At 29.1% G+C, this 24,808-nt stretch overlaps 1 protein-coding gene across 1 annotated transcript; it reads right to left on the reverse strand.

Annotated features, from left to right (window-relative positions):
* Positions 1-20,433: 20,433 nt before the first annotated feature.
* LOC129310042 (cytochrome c oxidase subunit 6B-like protein new16) lies at positions 20,434-21,510 on the reverse strand. The gene is given in 5 exon segments (XM_054951868.1): positions 20,434-20,787; positions 21,014-21,089; positions 21,174-21,253; positions 21,256-21,310; positions 21,427-21,510. Coding segments are annotated over 5 exon segments (303 nt in total). The 3' UTR covers positions 20,434-20,779.
* Positions 21,511-24,808: the final 3,298 nt, after the last annotated feature.

Raw genomic sequence — 24,808 nt, forward strand, 5'->3', positions numbered from 1 at the left:
TCATACCAAATCTGCTATTTTAACAGTAGAATTTGATACGTGCACCGTAGCGCATAGAGAATATGTTGTGGCACATGACACAAAGAAATGCCAGTGCCTTTGTGCCACATGTTACAGCGCATGGCCCCATTTTCTTTAAGGGTGCAAAATTATGCATGTTTGAAGTTTGTATCAAATCTGCTATTCTAATAGTAGAATCTGATACATGCACCGCAGCGCATGGAGAACATATTATGGCACACGGCATAAAGCAACATCAGTGCTTTTATGCCACATGCTACAATGCATGGCCCCATTTTCTTTAAGGTTTTCACACATGATTGTTATGCTTTCATTATGTACTACTATATAACTTGAGTATTTTAGAAATGGTTTCCAAATATTTTAAATTGGGATCTCAATGCTTCTTAAAATATTTTATATATTAGATTGTGTGTTTAAGTTTTGAATGATAATGTTAAAAGGGGCATTACACAAACAACCTTCCATAGTTGGCAAGAAGATAGAAAAGAATAATTATGATTAGCTTCCTTCTTTATATCATTTTCATCTTTTTCCATATGATAATAGATTTAACTAAATAAGCCCCATTGTGATAAGATACCTAGATTAAACTATCCTTACCATTCCTAGCTAGAATTCTAATTTTCATAATCTCATTCTTCTCTTCATCTAAAATCAAATTAACAATTGAATTGAGCTTCCAACATTTCGAGTGTATCAAAGAGGCCACCTTCAAATTTTTCATCTCCTCTGTAACCCCTTCTCCTTTCAATTTCATCCCTTTCAAGGTCGATATCCAAGCATCTAACCATAAATTAGCTGTTTTACCATCACAAATTTTCCAAACTGAATTTTTTTAACAAATCATAGCCTTCTAATATATTTAGGAAAGTATATACCTTTCAAAATTCTACTCCAAATTCATTAGGATTTTTAACTAATCTCCATGCAATTTTAGCAAGCACATCAATATTGAAAGCTTTAAAATCTCTAAAACCCATGCCACTATCAAGCTTACATTTTGTAAACAAACTCTACTTCCTCTAATGAATTTTTCCACTACCATCCTTATTATTGCCCCACCAAAATTTAGAGACGAACCTATCCAATTCTTTACATATTTTAATAGGACAAACAAGCCATTGGATAAATAGGTATAGCACTAGCAACAGCTTTTATTAAAGCCTCTTTCCTTGAAGAAGCCAACAATCTCGACCAAAAAATAAAAAGAAATAAAAAGTCAACAATCTCTATCTCCAACCTTGCATCTTCAACCCTACTTTATTTCTAACAAAAGTAAGAGAAGCTGCTTTAGACCTACCACAAATGAGAAGTAAACCAAGATATTTTCCTTATCAGTCAACATCAGAAATATGCAAAATAGAAGATATTTCATCTCTCAACTCCTTATTATCATTAGCAGAGAAAAACAAGCAAGATTTATCTAAATTAATCATTTTCCCAGAAGTAGCACAATAAATGTCATTAATTTTCCTCAAAATTAAACAATTATCCTTTTCAACCTTTATAAAAAAGAGTGAATCATATACAAAAAAACAAATGAGATGATATCAAGCACCCTTTTACTAACTTATGTCTTTTAAATCTCCTTTTTCAATGTGATAAATCATTATCTGAGACAGAACATTAGAAGTGACAATAAAAAGAAATTGAGAAAGTGAATCTCCTTGCCTAACTCTCCTTTGAGGCTTAAATTTATCAATGCTTTTATCAAAAATCATCTACTTAAATTCTATAAATGACACACATTCCACAATCCAATTCACCCATTTCAAATCAAAGCCCATGTTTACCAAAACAGCCTGCAAAAAATCTCATTCCACATGATCATAAGCTTTGCTCATGTCAACTTTCAAGGCGAATTCTATAGTTTTAAATCCTTTCTTCCCTTCAAATAATGAAAAGCTGCATGGGCTACCACATTATTATCATGAATTAACCTACCTACAATGAAACCTCTTTATTGAGGAGAAATACAAATATTCATCAAGCCTATCATTCAATTAGTCATTATTTTTTAGATGACCTTATATACAAAATTACACAAACCAATAGGCCTAAACTGATTAACAATATCAAGTTTGTCAATCTTCAGAATAAAAACAATATTGGTCTTATTAATCTCATTTAGATCAATTCTGCTATCAAAAAATTGCAAAACCAAACTACAAATTTCATCTTTCATAATAGGCCACGAAGAATATAAAAAAAAACCTTTATATCCATCCAAGCCAAGGGCATTTGTAGCATTTAGTTGAAAAACAACATCTTCAATTTCATCAATAGTCAAAGTTGCAAGCAATAATCTATTATCCTCTTCTGAAATAACTCTTCTCACATATTGCAAGGCTTCCTTCAAAGGTCTACCCCCAACAAAAGCAATAAATTTTGATAAAAGCTAGAAAAAGCATCACAAATTTCACTAAAATCTTCCATCCATTTACTATTACCACCTTGCAACCTCAATACTTTACTTCTAACTCTTCATTGTAGAATAGTGCTATGAAAAAATTTGGTGTTTCTGTTACCAAAATTAATCCATTTATCTCTAGCTTTTTGCCACCAAAAAATTTCTTCTCTTTTCCAAGCATCCTCAATCTAATCTGCAATCCTCTTTGCTTCTTCTCTTGAGATTTCATCCTATTGTCTAGAATTACATATTTGCAATTTTGCCAACAATTCATCAATCAACTTTTGGTTGTTAGGAAAGGTTATACTAGAAAATATAATGAGTTATTAGATACAACATATTTAAAATAAAAAATTGTCAAGAGTTATTTTTTAAAGTTGTAATTATGTGATGTTAAGTTGAAAAAAGATTTAATATTGGTTGCTATTTTTTTATTGCCATTGTGAGGTATTAAAGGAGCTTATCCTCAATTAGTATGATGTACTTGACTTCTAAATTAAATTGTAAGTCTCAAAGTTTGTCACAATTTTTCTATATGCAAGTACTCAAAAATAAAGAAATTGAAGAAATAGAGATAGAGAAAAATGAAAGAACTGCAAGATTATGGTGAGAATAGACATAATAAAATTACTTATATAAAATTAATTACAAAAATTGCAAGACAAAAAAAAATAGAAGAAAAATATAAAAATGATGATGACATACATTGTTTTTTTGGTTGTTCACAAGATGTTGAAGAAGTTGAAGAAGGGATTGAAAAAGGTTAGATATGTGCTTTTTTATAGTTAAATTAGCAATTTTCTCTTAACTCCATATGATGGCTATTAAGGTGGACCTTGAGAAAGCATATGACAAGCTAGAATGGGCCTTCATCTTAGATACCCTTAACCAGATTGACTTATCTGATGACTTGTATAAACTTAATATGACTTGCATTAATACGACATCAATTCAAGTACTTTGGAATGGAGACCTTCCAAAAACCTTCCAACTATCAAGGGACATTCGATAGGGAGATAAAATATCCCCCTACCTATTCACCCTATCTCTTCTTTGGTGATGATCTTATCTCTTTTAGAGAGGCATCTTCTACTCAAGTGGAGATTATGAATGATTGTCTAAACCATTGTTGTATTTCCTTAGGCCAGAGTATAAATAATTCCAAGACTAAGCTACATTGTTCAAAGAATGTTCACATTTCAAGATCTTTAAACTTGAGCAGGAAAATAAGAGTATCTTTAACTGCTAACCTAAGTAAATACCTGGGTATTCCTCTCATACATAGTAAGGCATCTTATGTGTTATTTGCACCTATTCTTGATAAGACACAGAAATGATTAAGTGGTTGGAAAGGTCATTTCCTTAACAAAGTGGGAAGAGCTATTCTCATTAAGGTCATTCTCTTTGCCTTACCATCATATCATATGCAAACTATACTACTCCATAAACAATTGCTTAATGAAATTGAGAAACAAAGCAAAAATTTCTTTTGGGGTCATTCTAAAAGTAATCAGGGTTTCTACTTCAGATAAGCTAGAAGGTGGTCTTGGCATCAAGAATTTGAGGAAACAAATTGAAGCTTTTATGATGAACTTGTATTGGAATCTCTTAACCAACGAAGAGAGTCTTTGGGTAAAGGTATTAACTAGCAAATACAAGTATGGTTCTAGACTAGTCCTGAATATTGAGAAGAAGAATTCATCTTCTTTGACCTGGAGAAGTATATGTGTTGTTTGGGATGACTTCAAAACTAGGGTGAGGAAGAAAATAGGTAATAGTAGAAGTACTTTTTTTAATTTGATAATTGGTTTAAGCTGAACATTCTATTAATTGAGCTTATTTTAAGCCATGAAGGCTTTATTGATAAAGAAGAAAAAGTGTCAAATTATGCATAGCAGAATAGTGAGTGGAGCAAAGAGAGACTATTAGACTAGCTTGATATTCCTATAGTGGATCATTTGACTTGTGAACGCCCATCTTGTGAGGAGAAAGGAGAGGATAAATGCTATTAGAAACCATCTTTGAATGACTTTTTCACCATTAAATATGCCTATAATTTTCTTTCTATAGATATGCAATAATAGGAGGATGCTATATGGAAGCTCTTATAGAAATGGCCCATTCCTGAAAAGATCAAATCCTTCATATGGCTCTTCACACATGGGAGGTTGCATACCATGGACCTAAGGAAAATAAGAGGTATGCAAAATCACAACGTTTGCCTAATGGGATACAACTCCAAAGAAGACGCCTTGCACCTTCTCAAAGATTGTGACAATGCTTTCAACCGATAGAAATCTATGGCTTGTCATAGTAAAAGGGTGACTTTCTACTCTCTTTAAGGAGTAGATTGGGTAAAATGAAATCTAAAAAATGAAATAGGTAAAGAACTAATTGAGAAAACACCCTGGTCAACACTATTTGGATATTTATGTTGGGATATTTGGGCTTATTACTGTAATGTAGTCTTTAGCTTTAAAGATATAAGGAACTTCCATGATAGTTTTTCTAGCTTAAGTAGAGCATGTATGGACAGGGATCTTATTAGTAACTCCCCTTTGTTTAATCATAGATCTAATGCTCAAGCATAGGAAAGCAATAATGGAGATGATTTCTTTTGACTTTATATGGATGGATCGATCAGGAACGATGAAAGCAGTGGATGTGGAGGTGTCATATATGATAGCCATAACAAATGGATATGTGGTTTTAGCTCCAAATTGATTAATGTTCCCCCTACAGTTGCAAAGTTGATCGGGATCATACAAGGACTCACCTTATATTAGGAAAGGAACCTTTGTAGAGTGGCAAGTTTCTCAAACTCCTTGGAAGCTATCAACCTTATCATTTGTGGTTGTGATCAAAACTACCTATTTAGGGATATTATAAAATAAGCGAGATCTTCCTTTTGTAGGAAAGGTCAGATTACCCTCAATCATGTACATAGGAACTATAATGGTGATGTTTACTACTTAACTAGGCTTTCTCATTCTTTACAGGTTAATTTCTACTCTTTAATCATAATCCAAGCTCAACCTTAAAGATGGAAGATGGTGAAAGAGGATAGGGTTTTTTTAAGAACTTATTTTGTACTTGCTATTAGACCTGTTGTAGTCTTTTAGATTGTTTATGTATGTTTTTCCATTTCCAGTAAAAAAACACATCCTGTGTGGCTTTGCTACCGTTAACTCCCGCCTTTGACAAACGGGTTGTGTTTTGTAAAAAAAAATTAGTCTCTCATAATGTAGTAAATGAAGGTTCAAATTTCCATAAGAAAATGTACCTGTATTTACTTATTTAGTGTTCGATAGTACAATGAATAGAATAGCTTCCAATAAGAGGATTGTGGGTAACCAAAAAAAAGAAAACTCCCTCCTTTCTATAAATATTTTGTTCCCTTTGGGCTTGAGCATAAAATAAAATATAGTGTATACAAATATCTAAAATATATTTCTGTTAAAAAGTACATAAACTTCTTATCTTAAAAATTGACATAAATATCCTCTTTTTTTTTAAAAAAAAAAGATACTATATAAAATCTTATTTCTAATATTATTATCACATATAAAATTCTTATATTTTCTTATGAAATAGAACCAATCTATAAAAAAAATATTAGCATAAATTTCGAAAGTAAACTGTACTAGTAGTTTTGTTTATTATTTATATAAATTTATTTAAATTTTTATTGCAAAAGGCATTTAAATTTTGAAGAAAAAAAACTAGAGAAGTTTGTGAAATTTATTCAGAAAGTAATATTAAAAATTTCCTACTTAGTTTTTTAGATTTTTTATTATTACTTTTTAATACCTTTTGAATAAATAAAAATTATCTTGTTAATATTAACTCATGCTGGTGTGATGTAAAGCTTAATGTAATGTATAGATTGCCTAAGCACTAAAGCGGTTTATAATCTCCAACCGAATGATTGTTATGCAATTGAGAAACCTTTTCAATTGTTTTTCTGTTTTTTAAAAAGGGAAAATTTAAATTGCTATGTTTTTGCAAAAGAATAGTATGTCTTAGTGATAATCAGACCACGCTTGATCCTTGCGTGCGCATTTACTTGCTAATATGGAAAATTTGCAAAAGAATCCCATATAAGAAATTTATTTACAAGTACATTTGATGAATTTGTGAAACTACCTTCAAATTTCATGAGACTTGATTATATTTATTAACCATGAAAAATGACACAGATACCTTTGGTGTCACACTCCTTTTACTAGCATTAACTGATGTTGCTTGATCACTGATAATCATTAGCAGTGAGCAGCAACCATTGATTAGTAAATAGTTGGCATTGACTGGTCAAAAATATTTTCTTTAAAAAATTTTATTTAAAATATTAATACTTTATTATTTATAAATTAAACATCACAACTTAACATGTAAATATTCAAAATTTACAAGTAAAGTTTCTTACTTACAAGTAAACCTCTTACAATATTAATATTTTAATATTTATAAATTAAATTTCACAAATTTACAAGTTAGACTTCTTATATTCTAAATTAAATAATTTAAAAATTAAAAATTTAATATTTATAATTCAATATCTTATATTTATAAGTCAACCATCAAAGATTTACATATGAATTTATATAATTTTTGCATTAGTTCTTCAAATTTTACAAATTGGTTTACAAAATTTTCAAATCATTCATTAAATTTACAGATTAACTAAGCTTATTTTACTTTATTAAGTTATACATTTCTAGCTTTGGCTTATAATTTAAAATATGTGCTATAAATTTAAAAAGTTTATTTGTAAATCAATTTATAAAATTTCAAAAACCGTTGCAAAAATTATGTAAATCCACCTTTAAATCTACTGTGTTGACTTTAAATTTATAATACTGACTTGTTCATATTAAAATATAACATTTTAAAAATTTTACTTATAAATTTAAGATATTTATCTTATAAATATGTAAAGATTGATTTGTAATTATGTGAAATTAACTTGTAAATATTTATATATTAATATTATAAGAAGTCAACTTGTAAATGTAAGAAGTTTGAGATGTAAGTCTTAAAAATTTATTTGTAAATATGTTATATTTGACTTGTAAATCTTAAATTATAAATAATTCATTTAAAAATATCTTTTTTAAAAAATAAATTTTTGACCAATCAACACTGCCAACCACTAATCAACAATAACTGATGGTTGGTCAATGCTAGCCAAGAGGTGTGAGTATAAAGACATATGTATCATTTTATATTGGTAAGTTAATTACAAGTATCTTCATAAATTTGTGAGAACAATCTATAAATAAGTTTTTTATATGTGGCTTTATTTGTAATTTTCCCTCATAACATATCTCTAACTAAAGCATATGGCTTCAATATGAAAATTTATTTATCTTATTGGGGAACATTTCATCCCTATATCATGAGTTGGCTTCTTTTTTATTGGCCCTCTCTGATTCTATATATTAGTTATTGTTTAGACCAAATTGATGATCATATATATTAGTCATTTTATATAATTAAAAATAAAGCATTAATTAGCTTTTTTTCAAAAACCACACTTGCTTACTGTAACATCTTACATTGTCAATTAATTAACAATGATAATTAAACATTCAATTTAAAAGAGAAAATTGAGGTTTAGAATTTGATATTGTGATATTTTTTTTAGGTTTAATTAGAGATGTAAAGCTACATTTTTTGAAACCATTTTTAATATCACTACTATGATAATAAAAATGATAAACCAATAAAAACAATGACAATGATAGAAAAGAATTTAGGGCAAATTACATATAGGTTTCATGAAGTAAATTTTTTATATAAATCTTATGAAATTTAAAACCATAACCAGATATCTTGGTACCTGAATGTAATTTGAAATTAGAGTGTAAAGATAATAATATTTCTATTAAAAATACATTACATTAATCAAATAATTTACAATTATTTTATCATAATTTACAACAATCACCTCAATTTTTTATAACTATAACTTTAATTTTATATATCAAATATTCAAGCCTTTTTAACTATTAGATATGTAAAGTTACAGTTATAACAAGCTAAAGTAATAGTTTTAAATTAGTGATAAAGTAATTGTAAACAATTAATGTTAAATTTTGTTAGTATTACATAATCGATTTAACTATTATATATGTAAAGTTATAGTTATAAAAAACTAAAGTGATAATTGTGAATTACTGATAAAACAGTTGTAAATAATTAGTGTTAAACTTTTTAATAATGCATAATTAGCTTAACTATTAGATATATGAAGTTATTTTTTTAAAAAAATTGAAGTGATAGTTATAAATTACTAATAAAGTAATTGTAAATTCTTTGGTTGATGTAATGTAATTTTAATAGAGAAATTATTATCTTTTGACCCCAATTTCAAATTAAAACTCAAATTCTAAGAGAATTAGTTGTAATTTTTAAATTTCACAAAATTTATTTGCACCTAAATATATTTCACGAAACCTATACATAATCTTTTGAAGAATTTAACTTATTTAACAAAACTAATTATGATAGAAAAAGGTCAACACACCACATATAAAGTTACCATAATTAAAAGAATTCACTATAACACATCAATTTATAAACCCTACCATGTGGCCGGTTAAAAGATTCTACCATAGTATGTAGAATAAAACTGGATTGACAATAAACAATTCAAATCATATCACAGGTAATATCCTGCGCATCTCAAGAAGTCAACAGCTATCTTCAGAATCTATCTTTTCATCAACATCCACATTGTAACACCAAAATCCTGTGCTAGAAATCATTAACTTCTCAAACTGAAGAATATATATATTTAACAAATAATCCCATCCAATTTTTCTAACTCAAGCCCTATTTTTTTAACCAACTCACTCGATTATCACGAAATCACTCACAATAACAAACATTTCTACCTTGATAGACATGCTTGCATACATAAATTTCATTATCAAGTACCTAAATGCATGAAATTCGAGTAAACCATACCCCTTACAATCAAGGGTGGTCCTGGGTAGTTTTCAGCGTGGGCAAATGCCCCCCTGAAATGAAAAAAATTACATGAATATATATATATATGGTAGATTTTGCATCTTGGCCCCACTTATCTCTATTCTTTTGAACCTAGGGAAATATGGCTCAAGTCAAACCACTATTAAAACCTTGTACTAAATAGATTGTCTCCACTGGCCCAGGATTCTAAGTTCGCCACTGCTTATAATGTATGAATACATCATAAATCTTGAAATTTAAATATCCTTCCAATCAAACCTTCTATTGTAGTATAGTGATCTTGAGGTGAAATCGGGGGTTGCTCTAACCAGTTCCAACTAAGAAGCACTATTATAAATGAACTCTACCTTAAACATCTCAACAACAATAGACAACAGTTCCAACCTCCCCATGATAAAATAAATTCACATGTTAGAGTCTTATTAGGTCATTTCTCCCTCCTTTGTATGTCACCATGAAATGACATAAGTAGTTAATAACTTAAAGTTAACACAAATCAAACAAATCCTAATACATGTCATATCAAGTTAAACATCCCGTAACTTTTTATCCATTCACAAATCATTTTTAAAAATTATTAGAAAGTCTACAAATTCCAACTTACTCCTTTAGTCTTATTTACAAAGCAAAAAAAAAATTTACTTTAGTCCTATTTATAGAGCACCTCAATCATTATTATATCTATCTTTACTCTTTTTTTTCCTATTCAATGTAAGGAAGATTATTAAATACTAGAGTATTTTATTTTTAAAGTAGATATATTTAATAAGGGTAAAGTTAAAAACTTGTTGAATTTTCAAATAAAGTTAATGAGATTAAAGTTTTCTTTAGTTTTAGTAAAAATATTGGAAGTAACTTATAAATAGGATCAGAGAGAGTATATATATTTATGCTAAAAAAAATCCCCTTTTAGAGATTAAGGGTAACTCAAATTAACTACTAGTACTATGGAAATTTAATCATGAGATCCTAATTACCTAAAATTTTTAACCGAATAATTTCTTAGCTAAATAATGTCTTAAGTGAAATTATTCAAACTAGACTCAAACTGTTGTATCTATTTTTATCTCAAGCATAAATTTTTATAATATTTAAATAATTATAATCTCTTAAGTGAAAAAATAATTTATTTCATCATACGCAATGTTATCAATTTTTCCCTCTAAAAATTCATGAGTTGGTTTTATACCTTTAAAATGTAACTCTTCTTGGATAAATTTCCTTTTCAAGTAATTATCCTATAAATTCTAATTACTATAAAATAATCCCATCAACTTCAATTTAATATTACTAAATATTTAGTACTTTAAATTTTCACTAAATAAATCAATTTCTAATGTCACTTCAATTAATTGTTAATGCTAGGATATTACACATGTAACTAATAAAATCACCCATCATGCACAAACCTGATGCCTCAGGTCTTTTCATTGGCACGCCCGATGAGAAAATAAACATATTAGCTATGCAATTTTTCATCAAAATATAAGATGCATGGGAGTCCTAAATGGGCTTTCACATACAATTTACAGAACAAAATGTAATTGAGACATTGAAGTCAAAATACCTAAAGCCTTATGTAATATCTACTACAAAATTTTTAATTACTATGAATGTTTAAGTTGAAATTGTTAAAAATATTGGGATCCCAATCAAAGACTTTTAGAAATCTTTATATAATTTACACAAGTATAAATCTTATTATGCACACAGTGGAAGCAATAAAGTATTGTGCATCAAAGATCTAGAAAACATGTATATCACTAAAAAAAATAAAGTAAAAATTGGCACCGTGTGCCACGGCTCATGCCACATGCACCACAGTGGCTCAAAGGCCACAGTCGCTCGCTCTGTTCTGTGCACCACGGCATGCGAGTACATGTGCCGTAGTGCACACACCTGAATTTACTGTCAAATGACGGTTTTTGATACAAAATTCATATGCACGCCATTTTCATATACGAAGTTTGATTAGGATGGTCCAAGCGCTTTCACAAAGCTTGTTTCGAAATCTAACTAATAACACTAGTTTTATCCCAATCTGATATTTCTATCAAAAATTAGACACTAAAGTGCACTTTGACTATTTTCTGTCAAATTTTTATCACTTAATTGTCTCAATTCAAAAGTAAATGTCATTAGCCACTTTTTGGACCTTGACCACATTCAAATGAACATAACACACCTAATTGACTATATACATACACAATATAACACACATACACAAATTTAGCTTACCAATAGCCCATTTCTCCCTTTGGGCCAATTTCACATTTCATTTCTTTAATCTCATATATGGCCAAATCACTACAAATAATCTCTGTCCATCTTATATTCACACATAATTACAGCCATCTACTAGCCCATCTATTCATTTCATCTTTCACGCATGTAGTAGGGTTAGGGAGTTTAAAAATCACAAAACACAACATTTACCACAATATGTACATGCTCAAGTCTTAAGGCAACTTATACATACTTTTGACTAATAATTTACAAATCATTACACCATATTTTACAAAGTTTTAGGCGAGAGATGTCAACTTAGCCTATATCCTTTCCCTTTAACCCACTAATACTAGAACCTAAAAAATGTAAATAACCACAGATAAGATAAAAATTTCAGTAACTAAATATAGTTCATTAAATGTCTATTACCACAAATAACCATGCCAAAATAATTGAAATCATCATATAACACACATATATAACATATCATAACTAAATTATCATTTTTGCATATAAATTATGTTTCAAATACTTTTACACCTTAGCATGATCAACTATCCACTAGTCCTCCAAAGCTCTCCGATGCGAAACTATAGGCTCTTCTGGATCAACCACTTGTTGACCTGAGCTCACTTTCGGTGGTAGAAATACCCGGTCAAAGATAATCTAACCTACCTACGGACTATAGTTTCCCTCTTCACACTTGTGGTAGAGGTGTTTTTAACTTCTAACTGCACCCTAGCGAGAACTAGGAAGTTGCCAAACTGTCCGGATGTCCTATAGTAACAGTCTTATAATATGCTATACCGGATTACCCATGATAACAACCCATATAATGTTGCACTAGATGTCTCATGGTGCCAGCCTGACTATATAGATTTTACACTCACATATCTTTACACACACAACCCCACATATCTTGGGTGAACTCCCACCCCCTATGATCATGCTCTTTCACAATTTTCATGACTTATACACCTTTCCACAACATTTATACTTCCATATCATATACATATATATCCATTGAAATCAATAACTTTTTAAATTTATTTTACAATGCAAAGTTCATGCTAAAAACCACTTAAATAACAATCAGGCATAAAACTCATAAATTCACAATTTATCATTTGATATTCAATTCTACATAGTTATAATAGTTAATAAACATAATAAACTATATGGTTACCTCAATCCTTCTATTCGATAGAAAGGATCACCCGTGTAACTTCAATCCTATTCAAGCTCCTCTCTTATAATTCATGCATCACACACTAGAATCTATACAGAATTGGCATTCAGAGTTAATTCCTCTATTGACCAAAAGTTCCAATTATTGCAATTGAACACTTAGTCACTATCAAATCCATATGTCACACTCAATTATGCACATTACCACTGATTTTTTCTCGTTCCAAGCTTTAACATTTTCTAATAATTTTCTCTCACTACTCTCTCTAGATTAGAGTAATTCTTGTCTTTAGCTTCAAAATTTTATCATTTTAACTTAAACCAGTTACAAAGTACTAGTTTAACTCCAAAGAACATTTTTATTACTATTGAGTAAGAAATTAACTCCTTAAAACTCCCAAATTCACTTTCTCATTGTTTAAAACTAAGAGAAAATAGGATAGATTCGGAGGTTAAGGTAGTACATGACTTACCCAATAAGTAACGAGTCGGAGACACCATCCTTGCTCTTGATCCAACTTTCCCTGGTAAATCCTTTGCACTTCTCCACGTCTGATAGTCTTCTCTCATGTTCTCCCTTCTATTTTTCACGAGTTGGACACGTCCTATTAATCTAATTTTTGCTCCATTCACCGTGGCGCATCTATCACTCGTCGTGGTGCATGGCACAATGAGAAAAATCCTCACTATGCTCACATGCTCTGCTTCGCGACTCCGCTCTTCTACTCATATCTGTCCATATAATATCTCAATGAGTCAATATAATACTTTACCACTCAGAACCCTAATCCCACATTAAATTACTAATTCATCCCTAATCTATCATTAACATAGAATTAAAAATTTGAGATGTTACACCTTAGCTCACCTGAAAATGTTTAACCATAACAATGAGACCAAAAAGTCCTAATAATCATTAAATAGTTTAACCAATATGCAAACATGTTTTAGAGACATTTATTTGAGATAAGTAAATAAACAAATAAACAAATCAAGATTAAATAGATTAAATAAAACCAATATTGCATGTGATGAACCAAAATACATGCAGTCAAATCATCATAAATCAGAAAACATCTCCTTTAATTATATCCTTCTCATTTCCTGTGATTGAACCTATGAATTGTCACAATCAAATAGGATCTATCCATGCAAGTGGACTTCACCAGACTCATCAATAATAATTATTAGAATATATTAAAAATGAGGAGGGTGCAAATTTTTTTAAAAAAATAAATGTATATTTCATTTTTAAAAATAATTTTATTAGTTAAAATATATTATTATATGATAATTATTAAAATATTCAAAGTTGAGAGTCAAAATTGACCTATAGTTGAGTTTAAAAATATTTGTAATCTTTTATATATAATTTAGGAATAAAAATGACCGTTAATCCCGTAATTTATTGTAAATTTGTTATTATTATTATTAATTAGTATCACTGTAACAGTAATTATGGCATTGGTTACACCATGGAAGACAATGAAATTAGTGTCTCTATTTCACAAATGCAGTACCGCCATGATTTATAGAAGAATGTCAACTTCTATAAAGTATTCATATCATGCCAATAGTGTGTTTGAAATCACATTTGGAATAAATAAAATAAAGGATTAATGAGTAAATAGAACTTTGAACTCTTGTTCGAAAATCGCTTTAGACCCTAAACTCTTAAAAAGTAAAAGTAAATCCTAAACTTTTAAATTTGTAGTAAAATAAATCTTGACCGTTAAAATTTTTAATAGGGATACTGTTCACCGTGGGCCCCACTTAATATTGACATGTCATTATGAATTAGCGGCACAAATTTAAACTATTATGTTAGTAGCATTTTGGACCCTGAACCTTAAAATTTTGAGCAAAGTATCCCCACCATTTATGTATAAAATATTAACTATTATATAAATTAAATTAGCCTCAACATAGTTCGCCACGGTGAATGTATCATTGGCCATACTGAATACCTATAATTCTGTAAAATGATAATTTTGGCCCCTTTTTTTACAATGTTTTTCAAACTATTGATATCTCATGCTTTCATATACTCTATAACTTTAATTTAATATTATTTTAAATAATATTTATTTATTTAATGGTGAAAATTTGAGATTCCATTTGAAAAGAAGTTGAAGTATCATAGAATTTTACAGAACGATTGATGTGAAAACCGATGATTTCATCAACAAATTTAAAACTTAAATTAATTAGTTAATTAAAATTAATCTAATATTTAAACTTCTTTTCAAATAGGATCCCAAGTTTTCACCATTAAATAAATAAACATTATCCAAAATAATATTAAATTAGAGTTATAGAGTATACAGAAGCGTGAGATACTAATCATTTGAAAAACATTATAAAAAAATAGGGCAAAAAAATCATTTCATAAAATTATATGTCGTTTGTCACGGCTAACAATGCATTCGCTATGACAAACCATGTTGAAGCTCATTTAGTCTATATAATACTTGACATTCTATACATAAATGGTGGGATAATTTGCTTGAAATTTTAAAATTCAGGATCCAGAACACTACTAACATAATAGTTTAGGGTTCAGAACAATACTAACATAAGGGGCTGTGGTGTTAATTTACAATGACACGTCAACATTAATTAAGACCCATGGTGAACAATCCTGCATAAACAGTAATGATGTTAAAAAAGTTAATGGTTGGGGTTTAGTTTACTATAAATTTAAAAATTTAGAATTTATTTTGCACATTGTAAGAGTTCAAGATCCTATTTATTCATTAACCGTAAAATAAAATGTACTTCCAAACAAGACCGTAAGATGTACACTAAAAAAAATGCTTCTATTTATAGCTCACTCGGTCCGCCTCTTCATTAAATTAACTAATTACACATCCTGCGTTGAGCAATCAAGGATCTAAGAGTTTTACAGATTTGGATCCGATGAGTATCCTTAAGTGTCTCCATGACATGATAATAACTAATTAATTTAATTAAACAACTTTCAAATATTTTATCATATAATACTCATAAAGTATTAAATCTCAGATGTTTCAAGAGAGCAATGTATATAAGGAGTGTCCTGATCATGAGAATTGTTTTGAACTTTTAGAGAAAAATATATCTTGATAATTTTTAAATATTGATAAAATCCAACCACTGTAATTGAGACACTTACTAAGTCAGTAAACTTAAATCACTCACTAAATTCAAATCTGAGTTTGACCAGGTGACCATTCCAAGAATTTGACTGAGTTAACTAACCAAGCTCTTTCAATATGATACTCCATCTAATCTTAAATATAAGACCTATTTAGATTTGTTTTGTTTTTAAACATAAAATTTCAATTTTTTTAAATTATCCTTGTTACTTTTACAATTTTTCTCATTCTCTTTGTCTGCCACATTTAACGCTCTCTCTCTCTCTCTCTCTCTCTCTCTCTCTCTCTCTCTCTCTCTCTCTCTCTCTCTCTCTCTCTCTCTCTCTCTCTCTCTCTCTCTCTAGGGGTATTTTATCTAGTAACTTAACAAATTTTCTTAGTTTCTGCAAATTAGTTAACCATATCTTATACTCTATCTAGTCCTTTTTTATGATAGACAAATAATAGAACCGCATAAATAAATAAAAATTGTTAAAATTGGCTAAATGCAATAAAGATGTAAAAATAATGCAAATTATTTTCTGAAAATACCGTTATTTATGTAGTTGAATTGTGACCTTTAATGATTAATCTCACTGAAAATTCTCATTTTTTTAATAAAGACAACAATAAAAAATGCTAATAAATATTCCAAACACGTAGTTGGAGTCTCTTATGAATCGTAGCAAGCGATCCCTCCAAAAATTCTCTTGGAGCCTTGGTGGGTATGCAAGAGCGGACGGGGTAATATTTTCTTCAATCTAAAATATAAATAGTTTTTTTAAAAAAAATTATATATCAATAAATTTTTCATTTTTATAAAAACATACTCCCTCTGTTAAAAAATATAAGGCTTACATTTTTTGAGGAATTAGATGTTAAAAAATATAAGGTATTTTTACTCTTTCAAGGTATAATTATTATCTTTTTTTTCGAAAGTATCCCTATTGATAATGATTTTATATTTATTATAAGATATTTAATATAGGTAAATATGAAAAAATAGGATTAGTTTAAAAGTAATTAATTACTTTATTGAGGTGAGATTCGATTAAAAATGCCTTATATTTTTTAACAGAAGGAGTACATTATTTTTTTTTATCCTTAATCTTAATTATCAATACACTCTATAATAAGTAAGAAATATATTTATATAAATATTTGGGTTAATAAATATAAGGGATGAAATAAAAAAATATTTTTCCTTTATGCTAGATTATTTATATTTTAAACTAGGACTAACTTAAAAAAATACTTATATTTTAGATAAGAAAGAATATAACCGAGCCCACAAACAGTGGTAAATCGCAGGTGTATTCATCTGAGCAGGCAAATCTGGACACAAAAATCAACATGATTTGATTTGCCGAATCTGCTATCTGTTGGTATAATTAATTACATGTCAACGTCCAAAGCACATGGGGTTGGAATTTTCTTGCACACCCAGGAAAATTACCCCAAGGGCTAAAAGTATGTGTGTGACAATAGGGATCTATCCGTACAACAGAAACATATCAAGAATGAAGATACTTTGAATTGATTTATGAACAAGACAACATTAAATAACACTTGAGCTGGAGACAATGTTATGTGAACTGGGAGATTCATAATCTTGTTATTTAACAACCATCCATTCTTATGCTCTATACCATATACCAGCCATCTTAATCAATGAAAAATCCCCTAGTTTTAGGGCTAAGGTTTCTGTAGATATATTGGGATTCTAAGGGCATGTTTGGAAAGAGACTTTTACATTCAAAAAGTCCTTTTCACATGTCATCTGAATGCAAATATTGCTTGTATTTTTATTGCATAAATACGAAAACCTATTTGAAATTCAATTGAAGGTTTATTTTGCAAACACAGCTTTAGTAGCTTTTTACTTTTGAATTGTGGGGTGGGAATGAGTTGATTTCAACTGATTCTAATATTATCCAAAATTTTATTTGATTATTAAGATGGAGGGAGAAATTAATAAGATATTTAATTAATATAGGGACACAACCAAAATATTTGTGTCAACAATATTAAACCCTCAACGCCATTAGGCAAGGTTGTTAAACTCTCTCATGATAGAAATGTAAATTCAAAATATATATTTAAATTATCAACTCATAAGAGTTTATCTCTATTAATATATAACCTTTAAAAATATATTATTAAATAATTAAAATATAAAATATGACTATAGTTTGATTTAAACATATTTTGAATATAAATCATTAAAATTATATCCATTTACATCCATAAATTATTATACTTAACATAGAAATTTCAAAATAGAACAACTTATTTGTTGTATTTTTTGTTTTCTTTTTTATTAATATTAGTTTTTATTTTTTCAAGTTTTACTTTTCATTAAACTAGTTCTTACTATTTCTATGAACTAAGTTCTACATAATATATACTTATCATCTTGCTCAACAAGTTTATGAATAGATTGACATGATTTTATAAGTTAGAAACATAAAAATAATGAACTCGAAATGTCAACTTGTGAGTTTAACCAAATTTTATCTAATATGAATTTGTAAGCGAGTTAACACGATTTTATAAATTAAAAACATAAAAACAGTAAATTCAAATAATTATCCCAAGAGTTTAACAACAATGTCATCACGTACGCTGAGATTTGACAAAAATTCAACAAATGAAGTATCAGCATAGCTTGCCCTTGGTTGTAAAACTTATAAATATGACAACCATACTTGCAACATGAAGAAAAGGATCTCAAGATATGTTTGAAATCACTTTGGGATAAGTCAAAGCTAGTTTTGGCAAAAGCAACCCAAGGATTGTTTCTACTAAAACGTAGTTTTGGCTTACTTGCCAACATAATTTCAAGCATGCATTAAATTTCTTTTCCCTTTTAAACTCGCCATTTTTAATCGGCTTCTTAGCAGTTTGCACGAGGCATGAATCATATTAGAAGCAAAATAGTAGAAGAAACAATGATCATTCCATCATGTTTAGATCCCCCACAACACAATTAAATATAAGAAAATCCATTGACAAATTTTTAATTATCATTCTGTTATGCAAAGTTGTCAATGAACTAGCAATTAAACATCAGAATGCCCATAGACTTGAATATAATTCTCCCGTAATAGTATTTTTGATTCAAACATTACGAGTGATTCTAGTCAAGATAAGCTAGTAATTAAGTCATCAACTACAAACCTTCAATATTTCCTTTTATGCATCAATCAAAACTTCCAGTAACCGAAGAAGAAAGGGTTCTGTCAGAGTCAGAGAGCACCTCTATTGTGTTAATCTTGTAAGTTTTATAGTCGTTCTATTTTCAGTAACATGCATAAGAGTAAAATTTATAATGGGGCTATAAGGGCTGGTATGATTCTTCTTTTAGCCCCAAAATATCCCAGTCCCTCAGTAACTTGACCAGATGACATTCTTAGAATAAGTAATATTTTTCAGGCTCAATGGAAGAGTAAGTTGAATCTACTTCAATTTCACCTCTAAGAGAAGATAAATGCTCCCTTTGGTGTCCCCATTCAACAAGCATATCTGATTCACAAAATACAGAATCTTACATCTGTAATGGAACTTTTGAAAAGATAAACCTGCATGTCTAACCTACTTTATTTCAACAACATACAAGAAAACCATAATGGGACAAATCCGAGTGTTTTCTTTTGTTTAGAACAATTAGCTAATGATATTTTATCTTTCAGCTATTTTCCCAAATGGTCATCAAAGCAGCCGCTTAGTAAACTAACTAACTGCATTCCAGGAACAAATTGAGAACAGAAGGTTTAGAATTAAGAAAAATCTCAGGTTCTTTTTTTTTTTTTTCTTCTTCAAACAAAGATTTATCTTTGACAACAATGCAATCATTAATAAATGGAATCTTCAGATATAATAATGAGAAGGGAGATGGGCCAATCAACTGAAACAACAAGCAAATACACTGAATCTGTTTGTAATCCAATTATATATTATAGTCAAATGACCCTGGGAATTGGCATGTAGGGAAACAGACATGAGGAATTGAGGAATTGGGTTCAAGTAGACGTGCCTTAGGGTTTCGCATGAAGAATATTCTGAGCATAGGGACTCGGGAGCTGGTGATACATCCTAAAATTTCATCACCTTTTCTGTCATGCATAAAAAAATTAAATTATAATTTCTCCTGCCCTTTCAACACTATGAGCTAAAATAATATTATATTTTCTCCTGCCCTTTCAACGCTATGAGATAAAATTATATTATCATTTTTAAACGTGCTTCTCGCCAAATTAACAGAGAAGAAATAGGGAACCTGTTCAAATGGACCCCCATAGTAGCATTGGGTCTCAAACCAGGATATTCAGTCTCAACATACACCCGGACTTACATAACACAAACAGTGAATTATGAACCAATATTAGGTGAAAGTCTACAAGTTTGTGAAAAGATTTGGACAAAGGATCGCCAGTTGAATCATGCTCCTGTACGCTAAAAAACATAAAAGGCCCAAAGCTTATGAGGGTTCTCAGTTATTCCTCTTACCAATGCCCAATATTTTAGTAGCCCCAAGTACATGAACCATGAGAACAAAAGAAAAATTTACAAATGTATTGAAGCGGGTACATTATGAACAGTCAATCTTAAGACAAGAAATACAAATCGTCAGGTTCAATAAATTATTACTGCCACAAGGACAGATGAAGCCAACAATTTAAAATGCAGCAACACTGCAAATCATCAAAACCGTTCTAGAACTTGTTCCAGCCTATGACTTAGATAATTATGCCACATTCACGCATGGAAAGATCATGACGATCACTTCCATCTTCCCCAGGGGCCAAGACGATCGCTACACCCCTGAAAATGAATAAATTCAATCGAATAAGAGTACCCTTCATTTAATTACGCTTCCTATTGCAAATTAGTTGCTTTGTTAAAGAAACTGATTTGCATTGTTCTATAAGGAGGTCAGTCTATTCTATCCATCATAAAATGATCTATATAGGAAAAGTTAATACGTATTAAAAGGAAAAACATTAAGCAGTGGGCTTGAAAGTGTAAGGCTGCGGTAGCGTCGACGAACCTCTCCTCGACCCTTTATCATCCAATAGCCTCTGAACCCTCCTGTTCTGACAGAACTGCCTATCGAAATGTTTCACCTGCCAAAAGATTAATATTCACAATTAGCAAAAGATCATACATTGAAGGCATAATAAAGATTAAACCAATCAGAGCCATCTTACCCAAGAAGAACGGCATTGTTTGACAAATTCAGCCCTGGATTGTTTGCATTCCACAGGGTATAACAAACCAACCGAAGCAATTCAGTGGGCTTCTTGTCGGATTCTTTTTCCAAACACGCGTAGAAAGCATCGCGAGCCTTGAAGAATTCATCAAATAGCGCATGAATCACCACAGTTCCATTGAGAAAAACATGAACATATAGAAGAAGAGTATATATAGATATAAATTTGTGAGAATTGGGAAGTAAGAGACCTTGTAGCAAGCTTCTCTGGCTTTTGAGAGGACGTCAGTTTGGATTTTGTCAGGGTCTCCTGCCGCGTAAGCTTCCATGGCCATGGCGGAACGAGACCTGACACCAGCAAGGGATAGTGAGCTGTGAAATATATGGGGTCAGCTTACTGGGCTAACCACTTGGGCCCATATAGTTTCAGCCTTATAAAACATATGGATCAGCTTAATGGGCTAACCACTTGAGCCCATATAGTTTCGGTCCAATATCTTGCAGTCTTGGGTTCCTGTATTGGACACGCATTCACTTTTGCTCTATAGCGGATCAAGAATTGGCTCCAGCAGACCAGCAAGGGGCTATGAACATAAATGGGGTCAGCTTGCTGGTTAACTACTTAAGGCCATATAGTTTGAGCCCAATTGATTATAATCTTGGACTCTTGTGTTTGGGCCAGCATTCACTTTAAGTCCAGCTATGTTTATTTAAATTTCCTCAGCCCATTTAGTTGGTTTTTTTTATGAAATACTCCCTTCAATCTAATTTAAAAGCCACTTACAACATATTTCATTGAAATTAAAAAAATAAATTTTATTAACTCTGCCTAAAAATTTAATAAATTTTTTATAGCTTACACTCCTCAAAAATTAATGAATGGTTAATGAATTTTGTTTCAAAAGTATCCTTAGTAAAAAAATTACTTAATCATTTACCTTTAAGTGAGACACTATATCAAACAAAGACAATATGAAAATGCGATATTAATTAAGAATAATTAACTAACTTATAGGGGTGTAATTTAGTTAAAAATATTTTATATTTTTTTATGGGAGAAGTTATTTTGATGTTTTGAAGAGTAATTAATAATTTTTAAAAAAATGTGCTTAATGAATATTCAAAATTAATGGTTTTTCATATTTATTTGTGATAAATTTATCCTATTAAATAAGGATATATTCCCTTTATCCCTATATATAAGATGTTTTCTAGATGCCTATCTTTCTTTTTTTACTAGTGTTCTCTAGATGCTTATCTTATCTTTAAATATAAGGGTTGTCATAATAATTTTGAGTAATTGGAGAATTTTACTCTTGTCTTGAAAAGGGAAAGGCATATTAATTGTGTGATTTACCAACCACCATGATATTAATTATAACATTTATTAGGGGTAAAACTAAAAAGATGTTGTGATTTTATAAATTTTCAACTAATTAAAATTTTTTTATTGGTATATGCAATTTAGTTAAAAACACATTATATAGAAAGATAGAGGAAGCACTTCCCTAGTTCTATGTATAGGGCAGAAAAAATTAATTTTGATCATATTTATGAGGCATTTTGCTACTTTCAATATTTATTTTTACCTTACTACCCTTCTCAAATATTAGAAAAAATTATTAAAAAATAATTTATTTTGTCCTTATTAGGAGGTAGAAGTGAAAATGTATTAAAATTTTAGGACAGGATTAATGAGATTAAAGGTTTCCCTTGATTCCAATGATATATGTTAGAAAAGACTTATAAATAGGATTAGAGAAAGTACATAAAAAGAGTAAATAGTTTTTAGCTTAAAATATACAAAATTCTGTTAAACTTTCATGTGCATAACTTTTTTCACCTTTAAATTTTTTAAATTAACCTCCCAAATTTTATTTTTTTCCCCTCAAAGCCCCTTCCTATTAAAATTTTATTATATTACCAGAAGAATTTGTCATGTAAGATTAATGAGATATACTAGCACTTAAAATGAAAAAAATATTTTTATTATTTTTTAACACAAATTAAGAATGTATGATACAAATAAAAATTTATCTTTTAAAAATAGAAAAATATGCACCCCTAATGGAAGAAAAAATATGGATGAAATTTTGATAAATATTATAAATATTACTATGCTATGAATGTCTATAACTCATAACTTTTAGCATTTTTTTATTTTTAATGTCCTAATGAATGGTATAAAAGGAGTTTCTTGTTGTTCATAACATATAACTTTCAAATGCTACATAATACACAATTATGTGCCTCTTTATATACATTTAACATTAGGACAGAATTTGAATGGTTGGACGCCTAAAAATAGAAGTTATGTCCAAAGTATATGCACCCAAGTGAATAAGAATTCTCCTCCATTATTTTGTCTTTCATTTCTTGTATCGTCTTGTTCTTCTCTACTCTTCATATTAACCATATATTATAACACTTTATTAGCATGAATTGGCTTTAAAAATAAGGTATGAGTTGTTAAGATTATGACTCAAATCTTTATAATACTTTGTTGTTGTTGTTGTTGTTATATATTATCTTAGTATAAATCTATTATATCTCCATTTGATATTTTAGGATATATTTATTATTATCCAAGATAATATTTTTAGCTAATGAGAAGCTTTATATATATCTTGTCTCTCCATCTCACATAGTAATGATAATTATTGTAATTCTCATTTTTTATAATGAAATTACTCGCTCGTTGCCCGTGAATTTTTTGTCCCTCATATTCGGGATTTTCTCAAGTTAAATTTCTTATGTCATATTTTATCATTTTATCTAACTTCTCTATAATTTTTAATTGTTTTATCTTGTTTATTTTTGCTTATTCTTTGCGCACTTCCTGACATGAGCTTTTAACTAGATTAATGTGTTCTTATATTATATAATTATATTTTATAGGTTAAAGTATACATTTAGTCATTTAATTTTACACAATGTTTCATTTTAGTCTCTTAACTTTATAAAATATTTTTTAATCCTTTAACCCTAACACTTTGTTTTATCCTAACAAATTTTTACACTAAAATTTCAAATATTGAAAAAATATTCTCAAATGTTGACATATTAAGTTTATTTTTTAAAAAATAACAATGATTGATAAAAAAAATAATCATTTGAAACCAAAGATATTAGGATAAAGGACTAAAAAGATACTTTACAAAATTAAAAAATTAAATTAAAACTTTATATAAAGTTAAATAACTAAAAATATAATTTAGCCTATTTTATATTATTGTTCTATTAACATTTATGGTTATGTTGTTTATATATTTATTGTATTATATTGTTTTATTTTCCTCTATTTTCCCTTTCTTTGTTACAAAGTAATTTTACATTTTTTTGTTTTGTTCATTTGAAAATAATCATATAATTAGTAATTTAATTTAATCAAGTTTCATTGACCATTCATTGCTTTATTTTTATTATTTGTTGTTCTATATTATAAAGATTGATATATTTATTTTTCTTTATTTATGTTTATGTATTTGATATCATCTTTATTTTTTTAGTCCTCCATTAAATTTATACTATATATATATATATATATATCTTTTATACATTTTGTGTTTGTTTATGTGTGTGTATGTGTATCAATCAATTTATGTTTTTAATATAATTTATTTTATTTGTTAT

The sequence above is a fragment of the Prosopis cineraria genome, unplaced genomic scaffold (assembly GCF_029017545.1).
Source record: "Prosopis cineraria cultivar Desert tree isolate PC_DT_omini unplaced genomic scaffold, ASM2901754v1 PC4, whole genome shotgun sequence".
NCBI lineage: Eukaryota > Viridiplantae > Streptophyta > Magnoliopsida > Fabales > Fabaceae > Prosopis > Prosopis cineraria.